Genomic DNA, 17,682 nt, shown 5'->3' with positions numbered 1-17,682 from the left:
GATCTTCTCTATGGGGCTACTGTCGATAGCAACGGAACAACTTTGTAGTCAGCTACGTTATCGGAATTAGTTAATGATTAGCTAATTATTTGGTAGTTTTAAGTTAACCTGAAACCGAGAATTGACCTCTTCGGTATTACTGGCAGTAGCTAAGCGTTTATAGTGTCCACTTACCCAGACACGGATGTCAAGTAACGTTAATACGGAAGGAGAGTTTGTTTTGATTGACTTGAAGATTGTTACACTGTCAGTAATCAATAATGTGATTAACCGTTAATAAACGCCACCGACAGCGGGGATTAACAGTATGTGAATGTTTTGTGTTGACTGAAGCTTTGCCAACGTGTCACACGCTACAGTAGGTCCGGGTGCCGCATGTGTCAGTGATTGGACAGCAAACAGGTGTGACCAACAGGTGAACGCGGTTTTAAGGGATTTGACACTGAGTCAAGGAAGGAGTGTGCGCGAACGTCTTTGTATAACTTTGTCTTAGATATTAAGACGCATTTTATGACAGATCACTGATATCAGTTTACATAATACTACAGCATTCCTGCATTCTGTCAAATATATTACTTATGAGCCTGATTTTTAGATACAGTTGTATGTCCAACCTCTTGTCACACCACTGCCATAAACCGGGATTTGTACATTATGACTTTGGTGAGGTGGAGTGAGTCAAAGATGGTGTCTAAATGGGCATCAATAAGCTTATTAGTAACAATATTGTTGGCCTTATAAACAGCACTGCCTCAATGTGTTAAATAATCATTGGGCAGACAGACTTTGCCTGAAGTGTCCCCTAGTGCTGAATATGTGAACATGAGATCTGAGTGCTTGTGTTTATCAGAGAGTGTTGTGGTGTCTAGGTCAATATTAATGTGATGATCGGTTACAGTTGCGCTTGACTGAAAAAGACAGGTTGTATCTATGTGCACAGTGTTGTGGTTTCGCCCCGCAACAATGTCGGCCCTATTGTTCTCATTGCTGCTATTACTGAGCACCTTATGCAGGCTTGGACAATCTATGTCACGAGAGGAGAAGCTCAAACTGAGGTGAGTGAGAAAGATGTCTGGTTCTGAGCTAGATGTGTGACATGTTCTGACTGCCTCAGATAAAGGAGAATGAGCTAAGCTGACTTGTTCTTTCCCTCCAAGGAACCAAGTGGTGGAGATGTTTGACCATGCTTATTCAAATTATATGGTAAGTCTCGTCACCGCACCTGCCCCATTCATATAACTGAGATCAAATCAAAGTTTAATGGTCGCATACACAGTTTATCAGATGTTCTAGTGGGTGCAGTGAAATGCTTCTAGCTTCTAACAATGCAGTAAAATGTCAAACAAGTACACAAATAATAATAATTTTAAAAAAGATTACAAAAACCACAACAAGAAATCAAGAAATGTCGGAACAAAATAAATTAACAACCCAAATAGCACTGTAATACATCCAAATGCAATCTATGCGTATTTACACAAGATATACTAAGAATGGTATGTACAGCAGTAGCTATATTAGTGAGCTATGCTTCTACACCTGCACTGCTTGCTGTTTGGGGTTTTAGGCTGGGTTTCTGTATAGCACTTTGAGATATCAGCTGATGTAAGAAGGGCTATATAAATTAATTTGATATGTCAAGATTCCAGTATATAAATAAATATGCAGTGTATAAACAGTGTAACTAAAATGCAATGTACAGTAGTAGAAATATTAGAATGATCTGCTTACAAACAGTATTTAAATACGCAGTACAAAACCCTATGGAAGAATGTATAGAATTTCTGGAAATTAGCTTTCGGACCAGATGCGGAATATAAATATACACTCAGTGGACACTTTATTAGGTACATCCATCTAGTACCGGGTCAGACCCCGCCTTTGCCTCAAACAGCCTGAATTCTTCGGGGCATGGAAATGTTGCTCAATTGGTATCAAGGGACCAAATGCGTGTCAGGAAAAGATTCCCCAAACCATTACACCACCGCCACCAACCTGTACTGTTGACACCAGGTGGGATGGGGCCATGGACTCATGTTGCTTATGCCAAATCCTGACTCTGCCATCAGCATGATGCAACAGCAACTGGGATTCGCAAACACCAACCAGGTGATTTATTTGTTTATTTTTAAATCACTCAACTGTCTATTGTTGGTGATCACGAACCAACTGGAGCTACTTATTGTTTTTAGCTGATAGGAGTAGAACCCGGTGTCGTCGTCTGCTGCAATAGCCCATCCGTGAAAATGACCGACGAGTTGTGCGTTCCGAGATGCCGTTRTACACACCACTGTTGTACTGCACTGTTACTTGCCTGTTTGTGGCCCACCTGTTAGCTTGCATGATTCTTACCATTCTGCTTCGACCTCTCATCAAAGAGCTGTTTTCACCCACAGGACCTCCGCTGACTTTTTGTTTGTCGCGCTATTCTCAGTAAATCCCCTAGACACTGTTGTGTGTGAAGCCCAGGAGGTTGGCAATTTATGAGATACTGGAACAGACACACCTGGCATCGACGCTCATATAACACAGTCGCTTAGGTAACTTGTTTTGCCCATTCTAGCACTCAATCGAACAGTAATTGAACTGCCTGTCTCTCTGCTTTATATAGCAAGCCACGGCCAGGTGACTCACTGTCTGTAGGAGCGAACCATTTTTGTGAACCTAATAAACTGGCCACTGAGTGTATATGTGTGTGTATGGTTAGTATGTGAATAGAAAAGGTATGTGTGTGTGTATAGCAGTAGTTATATAGGATGAGCCATGACTAGAATACAGTATGTACTTATAAAGTGGGGAAAACAGTATCTAAACATTATTAAGGTGACCAGTGTTTAATGACTAGTCATTCGGTTCAGTGCCTTCAGAAAGTATTCAACCCCCTTGACGTTTTCTACTTTTTGTTGTTTTACAAAGTGGGATTAAAATGGATTGAATTCTCTTTTTTTTGGTCGACGATCTACAAAAAATACTCTATCAAAGTGGAAGAAAAATGCTAGACAGCCATTTCAAGTCTTGCCATAGCGTTTCAAGCCAATCTAAGTCAACTGTAAGTAGGCCACTCCGGAACATTCACTGTCATGTTGGTTAACAACTTCAGTGTATATTTGATTTGTGTTTTAGGTTATTGTCCTGCTGAAAGTTGAATTTGTCTCAGTGGCTGTTGGAAAGCAGACTGAACCAGGTTTTCCTCTAGYATTTTGCCTGTGCTTAGCGTTTCTTTTAATTAAAAAAACTCTAGTCCTTGCCGATAACAAGCATACCCATAACTTGATGCAGCCACCACCATGCTGGAAAATATGAAGAGTGGTACTCGGTGATGTTAGATTTGCCCTAAGCATAACGCTTTGTATTCAGCACATAAAGTTAATTTCTTTGCCACATTTCTTTGACAGTTTTACTTTATTGCAAACYGGATGCATGTTTTGGAATATTTTTTATTCTTTACAGGCTTCTTTTCACTCAGCGATTTAGGTTAGTATTGTGGAGTTAGTACATGTTGTTGATCCATCCTCAGTTTTCTCCTATCGCAGCCATTAATAGGTGCCCGCAGATATTCTTTCATGATGTTTTTTTCATCAAACAAACATGCACCATTCCGCAGGTTCAGGGTTAAAGGGCGGGATAATCCATGGTTTTCTTCTGAGCTGTCTTGTATTATTCACGACCGTAATCTAGCCTGGGCTAAAGCAAGGAAATCCTGTTCTGATGCTGATTGGCTTATTTTTAGGCAGTTAAGAAACAAGTGTTCTTTTCTTCTCCGGAAGGCCAAGTCTGAATATTTTATGCCTGTTACCACTGATAACCTGAATGACCCTAGAAAGTTTTGGAAGGCTATTAAGTCTATGTCTGGTAACAGTAATGTTAATGAATTACCGTCATGTGTTTTGAAGGACTCTGTTGCTATATATGACAAAACTGAAATGCTGAATTGTTTCAATGAGCACTTTGTATCATCTGYTAGGCTGTTTGATTCAGTGTCCTCTGTCTCTGTACAACCCTGTGTGGATGAACCAGTGTCCTCTGTCTCTGTACAACCCTGTGTGGATGAACCAGTGAGAGCTGGTCAAACTTTTAGCTTTCTGCCATTCTCAGTGCAGGTGGTACATAAAGCCCTGAAATCCTTAGATCAAAGAAAGCCTGCAGGTCCTGATCTTTTGGATCCCTGCTTTTTAAATCTGGCAGCTGATTTCATAGTTGAACCACTTGCATATCTGTTCAATCTAACCCTGGAATGTAATGAAATTCCAAAGATCTGGAAATCAGCATTTGTCCTACCACTTTTAAAAGGGGGAGATCCAACTCTTTTAAATAATTATAGGCCAATCTCAAAGCTGTCACCCCTGGTGAAAATACTTGAAACCCTTGTAAGTGAACAGCTAAAAGAGTTTTTATTTACTAACTCTATTTTATCAATGTACCAATCGGGCTTCAGGAAAAAGCATAGCACAATTACAGCAGCCATGAAGGTTTTAAATGATATCACTGAAGCCCTTGACAAAAAACAGCACTGTGTCTCACTTTTTATTGATCTCTCTAAGGCTTTTGATACAGTTGATCATGCTATACTAAGGCAGAGATTGTTGAGTGTAGGTCTTTCGGAGCATGCAGTTGCATGGTTTGCTAACTATCTGTCTGATAGAACTCAGTGCACTCAATTTGATGGGCTTATGTCTGTTAAATTGTCTGTCCTGAATGGTGTGCCCCAAGGCTCTGTACTTGGTCCTCTCTTATTCACTATTTATATAAATGATTTAGACAAAAATGTCCAAAATGCACAACTTCATTTTTATGCTGATGATACTGTTATTTACTGTTGTGCCTCATCTCTTACAAAAGCTTTCCAGAACTTGCAAACTGCTTTTTATACTGTTCAACATACCTTGTGTCAATTGAAGCTTATCCTCAATACTGACAAAACTAAACTAATGGTGTTTTCTAATGCAAGAAATAGACCTCTGAACCTTTCACCTATTACTACCTGTCAGGGCAAGGAGATTGAGGTTGTAACCTCATATAAATATCTTGGAATTCTAATGACGGCCTCTCTTTTAAATTGCATATTCAACAACTTACAAAAAAATTGAAGCTGAAATTGGGATTTTATTTTAGGAATAAGGCCTGTTTTTCTTTTGAAGCCAGAAGGAGGCTAGTATCAGCTACATTTATGKCTTTACTAGACTATGGGGATATTTTATATATGAATGCTTCCGCTCAGTGTTTGAGATCAATTGACACTCTTTACTATGGCACTTTGAGATTTATTTTAAACTGCAAAACCCTTACGCACCACTGCACTTTGTATACCAGGGTTGGCTGACCTTCTCTAGTCACTCGTAGGCTCAGTCACTGGTATACTTTTATTTACAAAGCCATTTTGGGTTTACTACCTTTTTATTTGGGCATTTTTATTGTTCAGAAATGTGGTGGGTACTCTCTTCGTTCGCTAGACTTTATCCTGCTAACTGTTCCAAATGTCCGAACTGAATTTGGTAAAAGGTCTTTTATGTACTCTGCGCCATCGTCTTGGAACACCTTACAAAATAATTTTAAACTGGAAGAACTTGTCCCGATTGGCGTTTTTAAATCACTGATGAAGGATTTTTAGGCTGATTCCCTGACCTGTCAATGTTTTTAATTTGCTGTTTTTGATATTGTTACACTCTTGTGAACTCAATGGTTTTTACTAGATTACTTGTAGTTTTTCATGTTGTCTGTCTGTAATTTTTTGTAATGACTTGGTGCTGCCTATCTTGGCCAGGACGCTCTTGAAAAAGAGATTTTAAATCTCAATGAGCCCTTCCTGGTTAAATAAAGGTTAAATAAAAAAATAAAAAATAAAACTGTAACTGTTTTAAAGTCACCATTAGGCCTCATGTCGGGGGAGAAGGGCCTTGGTCAGGGAGGTCACCAAGAACCCGATGGTCACTCTGCCAGAGCTCTAGAGTACCTCTGTGGAGATGGGAGAACCATCCAGAAGGACAACCATCTCTGCAGCACTCCACCTATCAGGCCTTTATGGTAGTGGCCAGACGGAAGCCACTCCTCAGTAAAAGGCACATGACAGCCCGCTTGGAGTTTGCCAAAAGGCACCTAAAAGACTCTCAGTCCATGAGAAACAAGATTCTCTGGTCTGATGAAACCAAGATTGAACTCTTTGGCCTGAATGCGAAGCGTCATGTCTGGAGGACACCTGGCACCATCCCTACGGTGAAGCATGGTGGTAGCATCCTGCTGTGGGGATGTTTTTCGTTGGCAGGGACTGGGAGACTAGTCAGGATCGAGCAAAGTAAAGAGATCCTTGCTGAAAACCTGCTCCAGAGTGCTCAGGACCTCAGACTGGGGGAAAAGGTTCCCCTTCCATTTCTGTTTTTGTATTTAAAAAAAATTGAAAAAATGTCTCAATTTGTTTTTTCTTTGTTATTATGGGGTATTGTGTGTAGATGAGGAAAAATAATTTCAACCATTTTAGAATAAGGCTGTAACATAACAAAATGTGGGAAAAGTCAAGGGGTCTGAATACTATCCGAATGCACTGTATGCCTATATAGACTCTTAGCTTTCCTTTGACATGCTCCTGTGAACTTCTCATGTTGGTTCTCATGGGTCCTTTCAGATTAAATTAGTGTCCTTTCAGATTAAATTAGTGCGTGGCAAGTGTTTTACATTTCTGCTTTATTTGCCAGGAACAGATATGAATGTATTGATTTTGGTGTGGTAGAGTGTTTTGCAAGGAAACTACTTGAACCTTATTTATGCCTACTGTATGTCAAGTATTGTCTGACATATGGTCAACCTTTACACACTACTATTGATCCTTATTGGTTGTGTTCTCCAGGACCATGCGTACCCAGCAGATGAGCTGATGCCTCTGACGTGTCGGGGAAGGGTGCGTGGGCTGGAGCCCAGTCGGGGAGACGTGGATGACGCACTGGGGATGTAAGGGCCTGTCTGCCTGCCTGCCTTCAGGCCTGAGTAGGATGTGGTAACGGGAGAAACAGTCCTGTTGGCACTGGAATACTCTTGAGTCTCTATGTTGATATCTTCTCGCCATAAGGGACTGTGACAGTGATTTGATTGAATTGTCTGTGTGTTTTAAGGTTCTCTCTCACCCTCATCGACACCCTGGACACTCTAGTGGTGAGTAAAATCTCTTTAGTTTGTATCACCGACCAGTAAGCTGCCTTGTTGGTTTTGTTCAGTCTCTGTTTTTAGGGATGCTTTGATTTTAATTGATTTCCTCCTGTATTTACTTCCAGCTCTTAAACAAGACAGCAGAGTTTGAAGCAGCAGTGAGGAGAGTGCTGAAAGATGTGCGACTCGACAATGACGTTGTGGTGTCTGTCTTTGAGACCAACATCCGTGTGCTGGGGTAAGAAAAAACGAAAGACTGTTGACTGGCTGTACATCATGTGTGCTTGCGTGTGTTTATGTGACTATTGTGACTTTCCTTATGTTTTCAGGGGGCTGCTAGGGGGCCACTCCATGGCTGTGATGCTGAAGGATGCAGGGCATTACATGCAGTGGTACCAGGATGAGCTGCTCCACATGGCCAAAGACCTGGGTCTCAGACTCCTGCCTGCCTTCAACACCAGCAGTGGCCTACCTTACCCCAGGGTGAGCTCTGACTATACATGCAGCCTATACATAGACGTAACATAAGGTCTCGGCTGTTGTGTTTTTACCATAATATGTCACACACACACCCACACAAGCATGTACATACACCCATAAGGTTGAGAGGGCAACTTTTGGCAAGCACATTAGCTAAAAGGATGCCGTCGGCTAGCGGGTAAGAGTACAGCAGCCCTCTCAGATTATGACTGCATCATTACATTTTCTGCTTCAGTGCTCTGCTTGCAGCTGCCATYGTTTTCAGAGGCAGAGTTTTCTATGGCTGTATAGTTCACGTGAACAATGACTTGGAACACAGCGGTGTATTTCAGTCTATGACAGCTATATTGAGCCTTATAATTCCACTCAACAGGTAAACTTGAAGCATGGTGTCAGGGGTCCTGAGTCTCGGACGGGCACAGAGACGGACACCTGCACAGCTTGTGCTGGTACCATCATCCTGGAGTTCGCTGCCTTGAGTCGCTTCACTGGGGACCCTGTGTTTGAGGTATAAGACATTCGTCTCTTACTTTAAAATGTGTGTTCAGATCACGGCTGATGCATGACTAGACTGCAGCGGTACTAGACCTTAAAGGGTCAGTCCAGCTTGTTGACTCTCGGCGATCCCAGTGTGTCTGAATGATATTGATTCATGGTCTTCTGTAGTTCAGTTGGTAGAGCATGGCTCTTGCCACGCCAGGATAGTGGGTTTTGATTCCCAGGACCACCCGTACGTTACATTGTTTTTATCCATGCATGACTAAGTCGCTTTGCATAAAATATTCTGCTAAATAGATTTTTTTAAATTCAATAATTTGACAATTAATTTCATCATACTCAGGTCCATGCACGGAGAGCCCTAAACTTCCTGTGGGAGAAGAGACAGAGGAACAGCAACCTAGTGGGAACAACCATCAACATCCACTCAGGAGAGTGGGTCCGCAGGGGTGAGYGAGAGAACCCGTCCCAGGCCATAACTAGTATGATAAAGGAGGGTTTACATGGATTTTTCCCACGAAGGACAGTGTATTGGATGTGGTAGAAGTAAATGGGCAAGGGGGTAGGCGCTGATGTTCTGTACTTGTAGAAATAGGCCATTGGTGTTTCTGAGGTATGAAATGGTACACTGTTGTATTGTTCCAGACAGCGGAGTTGGAGCAGGGATCGACTCGTATTATGAGTACCTGCTGAAAGCCTACATTCTCCTGGGAGATGACCTCTTTCTGCAGCGCTTCAACATTGTGAGTGACGTCACACGCTGTAACCATTCTCCAGCCGAAATCATGGAATGCTATTATGCCTTTATTATGATGGAATTCAATACACAGAAAGTATGCTCCATTCTCATCCTCAGCTTGTCATATTTTCTCATTATTTGTGTTTCCAGCACTATGCGTCTATAATGAAGTACATCAGCCAGCCTCCTCTCCTGCTGGATGTTCACATCCACAAGCCTCTGCTGCCTGCTCGCACCTGGATGGACTCCCTCCTGGCATTCTTCCCTGGGCTGCAGGTGAGACACTCAGCCTGGCATCACTAACAGACCAGCTGCCTAAGCAGGGGTTTTAGTACATAAAGATAGTGCTGAGATTATGGAGACAAATTTAAACATGTATTTTCCTCCTAACCTTGTTAATGAATCTCCCAGGTGTTGAAGGGAGATATCCGGCCGGCCATTGAGACCCATGAGATGCTGTATCAAGTCACCAAGAAACACAACTTCCTCCCAGAGGTTAGCTCAAATTTTGTTTTGCTTCCTCTCCCTCCCTTTGCTCTCACTCAGGCTGTAGCCTTTAATACCCCTCTTTGTTCCCTAGGCGTTCACCACTGACTTCAGGGTACACTGGGCTCAGCATCCACTAAGACCTGAGTTTGCAGAGAGCACCTATTTCCTGTACAAGGTAAGGACTATGCAGACATGCAGTCTAGAAGTTGACATAGATCCATGAACATACAGTACAGTCAGAATTTTCAGACCCCTTTTTCCACATTTTGTGACGTTTCACCCTTAATCTAAAATGGATAGATTTTTTTTTTWATCAACCTTCACACAATACCCCATAATGACAATGCGAAAACAGGTTTTTAGACATTTTTTGCAAATGTATTTAAAATTTTAAAAACAACGCTTATTTACATAACTATTCAGACCCTTTGCTATGAGATTCAATTGAGCTCAGGTGCATCCTTTTTCCATTGATCACCCTTGCGAGGTTTCTTCAACTTGATTGGAGTCAACCTGTGGTAAATTCAATTGATTGGACATGATTTGGAAAGGCACACACCTGTCTATATAAGGTCCCACAGTTGACGGTGCATGTCAGAGCAAAAACCAGGCCATGAAGTCGAAGGAATTGTCCGTAGAGCTCCGAGACAGGATTGTGTTGAAGCACAGGTCTGGGGAAGGGCACCAAAAAATGTCTGCACCATCGAAAGTCCCCAAGAACACAGTGGCCTCCATCGAAGGTTGCTGGATCGAATAACCAAGCTGACAAAGTTTTTTAAAAATCGTTCTGCCCCTGAGAAATGTATGTCGATTTAAGGCAGCCCCCCACACCTCTCTGATTCAGAGTGGATCGTTTAAATGCGGAAGACACATTTCAGTTGTACAACTGACTAGGTATCCCTCTTTCCCTTTCCCATTCTTAACTGGAAGAAGTTTGGAACCACCAAGGCACTTCCTAGAGTTGGCTGCCTGGCCAAACTGAGCAATCATGGGAGAAAGGCCTTGGTCAGGGAGGTGACCAAGAACCCGGTGGTCACTCTGACAGAGCTCCAGGGTTCCTCTGTGGAGATGGTTGTCCTTCTGGAAGGTTCTCCCATCTCTGCAGCACTCCACCAATTAAGCCCTTATGGTAGAATGGCCAGACGGAAGCCACTCCTCAGTAAAAGGCACATGACAGTCCACTTGGAGTTTGCCGAAAGGCACCTYAAGACTCTCAGACCATGAGAAACAAGATTCTCTGGACCGATGAAACCAAGATTGAACTATTTGGCCTGAATGCCAAGAGTCACGTCTGGAGGAAACCTGGCACCATCCATACTTTGAAGCATGGTGGTGGCAGCATCATGCTGTGGGGATGTTTTTCAGTGGCAGGAACTGGGAGACTAGTCAGGGTTGAGGGAGAGATGAAAGGAGCAAAGTAAAGAGATCCTTGATGAAAACCTGCTCCAGAACAGGACCTCTGACTGAGGCAAAGGTTCAACTTCCAACAGGACAATGACCCGAAGCACACAGCCAAGACAACGCAGGGAGTGGCTTCAGGACAAGTCTCTGAATATCCTTGAGTAACCCAGCCAGATCCTGAACTTGAATCCGATCGTACATCTCTGGAAAGACCTGAAAATAGCTGTGCAGCGACGCTCCCCATCCAACCTTATAGAGCTTGTGAGGATCTGCAGAGAAGAATGGGAGAAACTCCCCAAATACAGGTGTGTGAAGCTTGTAGCGTCATACCCAACAAGACTCGAGGCTGTAATCGCTGCCAAAGGTGCTTTAACAAAGTACTCAGTAAAGGGTCTGATTACTTAAGTAAATGTGACATTTCCATTTTCTTATTTATAAAACATTTGCAAATATTTCAAAAATCATGTATTCGGTTTGTTATTATGGGTATTGTGTGTAGGTTGAGGATTTTTTATTTTTTTAAATCCATTTTAGAATAAGGCTGTAACAAAATGTGGAAACGTGAAGAGGTCTGAATACTTTTCGAATGCACTGTACATTTTGATCTCAGTGGCCTTCGTTATTGCCTAATCCAGTTGTACAGTGTCTAACCCTGGTCCCACTGTTCCCCCTCTAGGCCACCAAAGACCCCTACTACCTAGAGGTAGGGCGCACGGTGCTGGACAACCTGAACCGCTTTGCCCGGGTCCCCTGCGGCTTTGCTGCCATGAAGGACGTTCGCACCGGGAGCCACGAGGACCGGTGAGAGCCCAGATCCAGGGGAATAGCCAAGGGACGGGGAGGGTCTGACTGGCATTTAATGATGGGCGGGAAACAGAGGTGGATGGTTTAAGTGGCTGAGCAACCGTGTGCCAGGCAGGTAGTTAAATCAAACTGGTTTATGTGGTGTCTACACTGCTGCTCCAAATTTGGCTTGCTTCCTCTCAGAATGGACTCCTTCTTCCTGGCGGAGATGTTCAAGTACCTGTTCCTGCTGTTTGCAGAGGAGGAAGATCTGCCGTTTAATGTTGAGGACTACATCTTCACCACCGAGGCTCACCTCCTGCCCCTGTCCCTGTCCCTGTCCACTGCCCCTCGCGGCCCCTCTCCTCCCGCCAACTCCACGGTACATGCTGAATCTCTGCCTCATCTGTCAGCCTCTGTCAAATCTCTTTGGGTGGGTATAGTAAAATCACATGCTGTGACCAGCTATAGTTCTAATGATACTACTTCTAATAATATTCAGATGATCGAGTTAGTCATGTTTGTTCTCTCCCACCCTGTCTTAGTCAGAGGAAGAGCTGGATGACTCCAACTTTGATTGGACCTGCCCCAACACACGCCTCCTTTTCCCTGACCCTGCCTTCCCTCGGAACCTCCGAGATCCAATCAGAAGTGCTGTGGACAAGAGCTGTCCCCGCCCTGCCGTTCACCGGTAAGGGACATTATGCCTAACGTGAGGAATCATGTTAAATGCTTTTTGTACTGAAATATGGCATTATTATTCTTGTCACAACCATACTGAATGTGAACATTAATGCCCTCCACCCTCTCGTCCAGTGAGCCAGGGATGGGTCGCCCCCCTCTGAGGGCTCAGGACTTCATGGCCAACAACCCTGATCACCTGGAGCTGCTGAGGAGGATGGGAGTCAGCCTTATACACCTGAAGGATGGCAGAGTGCAGCTAGTCCAACACGCTACACAGGTAAATATTCATGCACAATACAAGCTGGGAGACATGTTTTTGCAATCAATTTGAATGGTGTCATAAGATGACTGCCAACCCCCCCATATGAGTGTTATTCAGTCTCTCCCCATCTACTGCCCTCTCCTCTCTAACTCCATCTCCGTCCCTCTCTCTCCCGTTACTTCCTCTCTCTAGGCGGTCAGTGCTGTGGCAGCAGAGGACGGGATGCGCTTCATGCAGGAGATGATGGAGCTGTCCAGCCAGCAGCAGAAGGAGCAGCTCCCTCCGCGCGCCGTACAGATCATCTCACACCCCTTCTTCGGCAGAGTGGTGCTGACCGCTGGCCCAGCACAGTTTGGCACAGACCTTTCCAAGAGCATCACGGGGGTGAGTGTTTCTTCAGTGTGCCAATTTCTAATGGATGGACACCTTTGCTTGTTGGTTTTTCCTGTCTTGTCCCTAGGTGCCAGACGTTCTCTATTCTCAGCGTTCCGAGTGACGTTTGAACATGTACTCTCTTTGTCTGTCTGTAGGTGCGTGGGTTTGTGACAGTGGCTGAGCCCTACAGTGGCTGTGCGGAGCTGAGCAACGCTGCCTTTGTACAGGGCCGCATCGCTTTGCTGCAGCGGGGCCAGTGTATGTTCGCTGAGAAGGCAAGACACATCATGAAGGCTGGGGCCATCGGAGGCATCGTCATCGGTGAGGAGGACCAACTAACACAGGATCTTAATTTAAATGAATTAATCTACTTCAAGAAGGCTTCACTAACTCTCATCATACTTCTGACATTTATACATGTTCATAACACTTTCATTATGTATATAACCTTTTAATAAACTGATGTATTACCATTTATAGGGTCCACTTTTACCCTGCTAACTACCCCCTCCTTCTCCTCAACAGATGACAACGAGGGCAGCAGCAGTGACACAGCTCCCCTCTTCCAGATGGCCGGCGATGGCCGCAACACGGAAGACGTCACCTTGCCCCTGCTCTTCCTGTTCTACAAGGAGGGAAACATCCTGTTGGAGGCTCTTAAGGAGTACAGGGAGGTGGAGGTGCTGCTGAGCGACAAGGCCAGAGACCGAGGTGAGATCCACTGGACAGAACAGGAGGGTGCTACTGACTGGAGACATGTTCAGAACATGGGTCCTTATTTCAGCTCATTAGAGACCAGATTTGATTTTGTGAAGATTTCAAAATGGCCAGTATTTCAGGGTTCAGTGGTGACTCCAAATAGTGGGCCTGTGGCCACTTTACAGTAGCAGCTTGGTGGAGATAGGTGATGGTGAGCACCCAGTGTGATACAGGATACAGCTCCCTTTCCAGTTGTCTTCCTTCTCCTCTCCTTCCCTGTGGTGGACTGTAACAGTAACTTTCCTCTGCTTTCTTTCTTTCCTTTCCCTTCACCCTTTGGATGAGCAGCCTCCATATTCAAAGGTAAACCTCTCCCTGGCATCCTGCTGGAGAGCAGTAAGTATCGCCCTCTTTCCCCTCTCCTCCATTATTTTGTGTGTGGTAGAGCAGCTCAGTGCAGGTTAGTCTTGTGTAAATAGCTGGCCATCTCAGAACTCATCAAGAGCATGATACTGTTGGTCTGTACTGCACATGACTCATCAGTACCGTGCTGTTTATAGTTCGCTGCCTCTTGTGAACTGCAACACTGCTCTATTTCTGTCTGGGAATGACCGGTGTGGGTGCTTGTGTTAGATATACAGTACCAGTCAAAAGTTTGGGCACACCTACTCATTCCAAGGTTTTTCTTTATTTGTACTTTCTTCTACATTGTAGAATAATTGTGAAGACATCAAAACTATGAAATACATGGAATCATGTAGTAACCAAAAAAGTTTTAAACAAAGAAAYATATATTTAAGATTCTTCAAAGTAGCCTCTCTTTGCCTTGATGACAGCTTTGCATACTCTTGGCATTTTCTCAACCAGCTTCATGAGGTATTCACCTGGAATGCATTTCAATTAACAGGTGTGCCTTGTTAAAAGTTAATTTGAGGAATGTCTTTCCTCCTTAATGCGTTTGAGCCAATCAGTTGTGTTGTGACAAGGTAGGGGTGGTAAACAGAAGGTAGCCCTGTTTGGTAGAAGACCAAGTCCATTTTATGGCAAGAACAGCTCAAATAAGCAAAGACAAATGACAGTCCATCATTACTTTGACACATGAAGGTCAGTCAATGCGGAAAATTTCAAGGACTTCAAGTGCAGTCGCAAAAGCCATCAAGCGCTATGATGAAACTGGCTCTCATGAAGACCGCCACAGGAAAGGAAGACCCAGTTACCTCTGCTGCAGATGATAAATTCATTTGAGTTAACTGCACCTTAGATTGCAGTCCAAATAAATCCTTCACAGAGTTCAAATAACAGACGCATCTCAACATCAACTCTTCAGAGGAGACTGTGAATCAGGCCTTCATGGTCGAATTGCTGCAAAGAAACCACTACTAAAGGACACCAATAAGAAGAACAGATTTGCTTGGGCCAAGAAACAAACAATGGACATTAGACTTGTGGAATTCGGTCCTTTGGTCTGATGAGGCCAAATTTGAGATTTTTGGGTCCAACCGCCGTGTCTTTGTGACGCAGAGTAGGTGAACGAATGATTTCTGCATGTTTAGTTCCCACCGTGAAGCATGGAGGTGTGGGGGTGCTTTGCTTGTGACACTGTCAGTGATTTATTTAGAATTCATGGCACACTTAACCAGCATGGCTACCACAGCATTCTGCAGCGATACGCCATCCCATCTGGTTTGCGCTTAGTGGGACTATCATTTGTTTTTCAACAGGACAATGACCCAACACACCTCCAGGCTGTGTAAGGGCTATTTGACCAAGAAGGAGAGTGATGGAGTGCTGCGTCAGATGACCTGGCCTCCACAATCACCTGACCTCAATTGAGATGGTTTGGGATGAGTTTGGACCGCAGCGCAAAGGCAAAGCAGACAAGTGCTCAGCATATGTGGGAACTTCTTCAAGACTGTTGTAAAAGCATTCGAGGTGAAGCTGGTTGAGAGAATGCCAAGCGTGTGCAAAGCTGTCAAGGTGGCTAATTTGAAGAATCTGAGAAAAAAATAACTGCACAGCGCTCTTGATAGTGTCACTGTTCTTTAATAAGCTTACGTTTCGGCCACATGGCCTTCGTCAGAGCTTTTGTGTGTTTTAAATTAACACCCTTATGTACACAGCTCGACCCACATCTTTTCCATGGATCAAATGGGGTTGGAGTCGAGGGAAAACAAATAAGTGCTACCAAATATAACAATGTGCATTTCATATATATATTTTAATAAAGTGTGTACATAAAAAGTATTAAACACGTCTGTAAAACCACAATGAGGGCATCGACCTACCAAGCAAGTTTTCATAAATCATTGGGTACAGCGCAAGAAAACAAGTTTTCCTGCACAGTGCAARAATATGATGAAGTGTGAATATTTCTYCCACCCACATACAGGAAAATGGTTCCAAATAAATGATGTATGTGCTCCACCACCCATGTTATCTACATGATTAAATGTCCATGTGGGCTGTGTTATGTAGGTAAAACCTCTCATTCGCTATAACAGAGAATTTGTGAACATATAAGTTCAATCGGGAGAAACGACAGGGATTATCCAGTTGCAGTACATTTTAATGACAAAAACATGAAATTTCTACCTTTAAAAAAAAAATATATATATATTTTTATTTTGTGGCATATCAGACATGGGAGGTGATATAAATAATACTCTGAGCAAAAGAGAATGTTTTTGGATTTTCACCCTCCAGACATTATTTCCTAGAGGTCTAAATGATGAAATTCCTATGTATGTTATGTTGTGAACATGAATTATGCCCCCATTTCAGTTTACTCTTGATGTTCTTCTTGCGCTGTACCCAATGATTTATGAAAACTTGCTTGGTAGGTCGATGTCCTTGTTGTGGTTTTACATATGTGTTTAATACGTTTTATGTACACGCTTTATTCTAATATTTATGAAATGCACATTTGTTATATTTGGTAGCACTGATTTGTTTTCCCTCGACTCCAACCCCATTCGATGCATGGAATGGATGTGGGTGGGGCTATGTCTACATAAGGGTGCTAATTAAAAAAAACGCACAAAAGCTCTGACGAAGTCCGTGTGGCCGATACGTAAAGCTTATTAAAGAACAGTGATGCTATCGAGCGGTGTGCGGATTCCTTTATTTTCTTCTAATTTTATTCAACTGTTACCATGCACCTGCAAAAAAGAGCTCAGATGTACAAGTTCCTTTTTGAATTTTTACTTTAAAATATATTTTTATTTAACTTTTTTGGTTACTACATGATTCCATACGTGTTATTTCATAGTTTTGATGTCTTCACTATTCTATAATGTAGAAAATAGTAAAAATAAAGAAAAACCCTTGAATGAGTAGATGTGTCCAAACTTTTTGGACTGGTAGTGCACATACATAGTGAGTAGGATATGTATGTATGTATGTATGTATGTATGTAGGATACATACATATGTAGGATACATACATATGTAGGATACATACATATGTAGGATACATACATATGTAGGATACATAGGATTGGTTGATGTAGGATACTCGGAACCTATATGGATGATTGTGCAGGATACAGTTTATTTATTGTGGTGGAATGTGATCTGAAAATGAACTGAGCTCACCCCTTTCTCCTTCCTCAGGTGGGGACGCTCATGAGGAGGACCAAACTTCACCCGCCTCTTCCGCAACTCTTGACCGGTCACACGTGAGCACTGTGGAGCTGGACGAATCAGCTCCCGACAATGAGGAAGTGACTCCTGAGGAYGATGTGGGACCTGCCATTAAGAGGAACCCTGAGCCAGAGGAGGAGCCTGCTGTTGACAAGGACTCTAGCAGCAAATCAGTGAAGGCCATGATGGCTGATTGGCGGGAGGACTTAGAGGCGTTCCAGCAGATGGAGAAGGATGAGCTTTGACAGCCTCCACATTCACCCCCCTCCCTTATCCTCCCCCCCACTGATCTTTCCCAACCACAGTATTGGCCTGGAGGACAGCTGACTGTGCCTCCTAAAGGATAACGTTTTAGTGGGGAGATGTTTTTATAAGGAATGGTTACCAGGATGGAATACAGTGACTTCCACTCTGTTCTTTCTCTTCACCTGTCTCTAGTTTCTCAGGTGTCAACATGCCAGTTGCTCCCCTGGCATACATCTGCCCATCTCATATTT

General features: G+C 43.4%; 1 protein-coding gene across 4 annotated transcripts; it reads left to right on the top strand.

The window, feature by feature from the left end:
• The first annotated feature begins 421 nt into the window (after positions 1 to 421).
• On the top strand, positions 422 to 17,523 carry LOC111975708 (ER degradation-enhancing alpha-mannosidase-like protein 3). 4 transcript variants are annotated; one of them, XM_024004244.2, is made up of 21 exons: positions 422 to 1,055; positions 1,158 to 1,203; positions 6,839 to 6,939; positions 7,101 to 7,140; positions 7,260 to 7,372; positions 7,464 to 7,617; positions 7,988 to 8,122; positions 8,456 to 8,561; positions 8,758 to 8,855; positions 9,002 to 9,127; positions 9,263 to 9,346; positions 9,432 to 9,515; positions 11,418 to 11,542; positions 11,729 to 11,906; positions 12,070 to 12,215; positions 12,341 to 12,485; positions 12,663 to 12,854; positions 13,001 to 13,166; positions 13,371 to 13,556; positions 13,893 to 13,940; positions 17,156 to 17,523. In XM_024004244.2, exons 1-21 carry the CDS (start codon positions 931 to 933, stop codon positions 17,428 to 17,430), a joined length of 2,673 nt encoding a protein of 890 aa, XP_023860012.1. In that variant the 5' UTR covers positions 422 to 930; the 3' UTR covers positions 17,431 to 17,523. The 4 variants fall into 4 exon arrangements, with proteins under 4 accessions (XP_023860012.1, XP_023860010.1, XP_023860009.1 ...); XM_024004242.2 differs by having other exon boundaries at positions 11,729 to 11,957; positions 13,893 to 13,907; XM_024004241.2 differs by having other exon boundaries at positions 11,729 to 11,957.
• Positions 17,524 to 17,682: the final 159 nt, after the last annotated feature.

This window comes from Salvelinus sp. IW2-2015, linkage group LG16, assembly GCF_002910315.2.
Source record: "Salvelinus sp. IW2-2015 linkage group LG16, ASM291031v2, whole genome shotgun sequence".
NCBI classification, from domain to species: Eukaryota; Metazoa; Chordata; class Actinopteri; order Salmoniformes; family Salmonidae; genus Salvelinus; species Salvelinus sp. IW2-2015.
The sequence above is the reverse complement of the archived record's forward strand: the minus strand, read 5'-3'. Positions and strand labels throughout refer to the sequence as shown.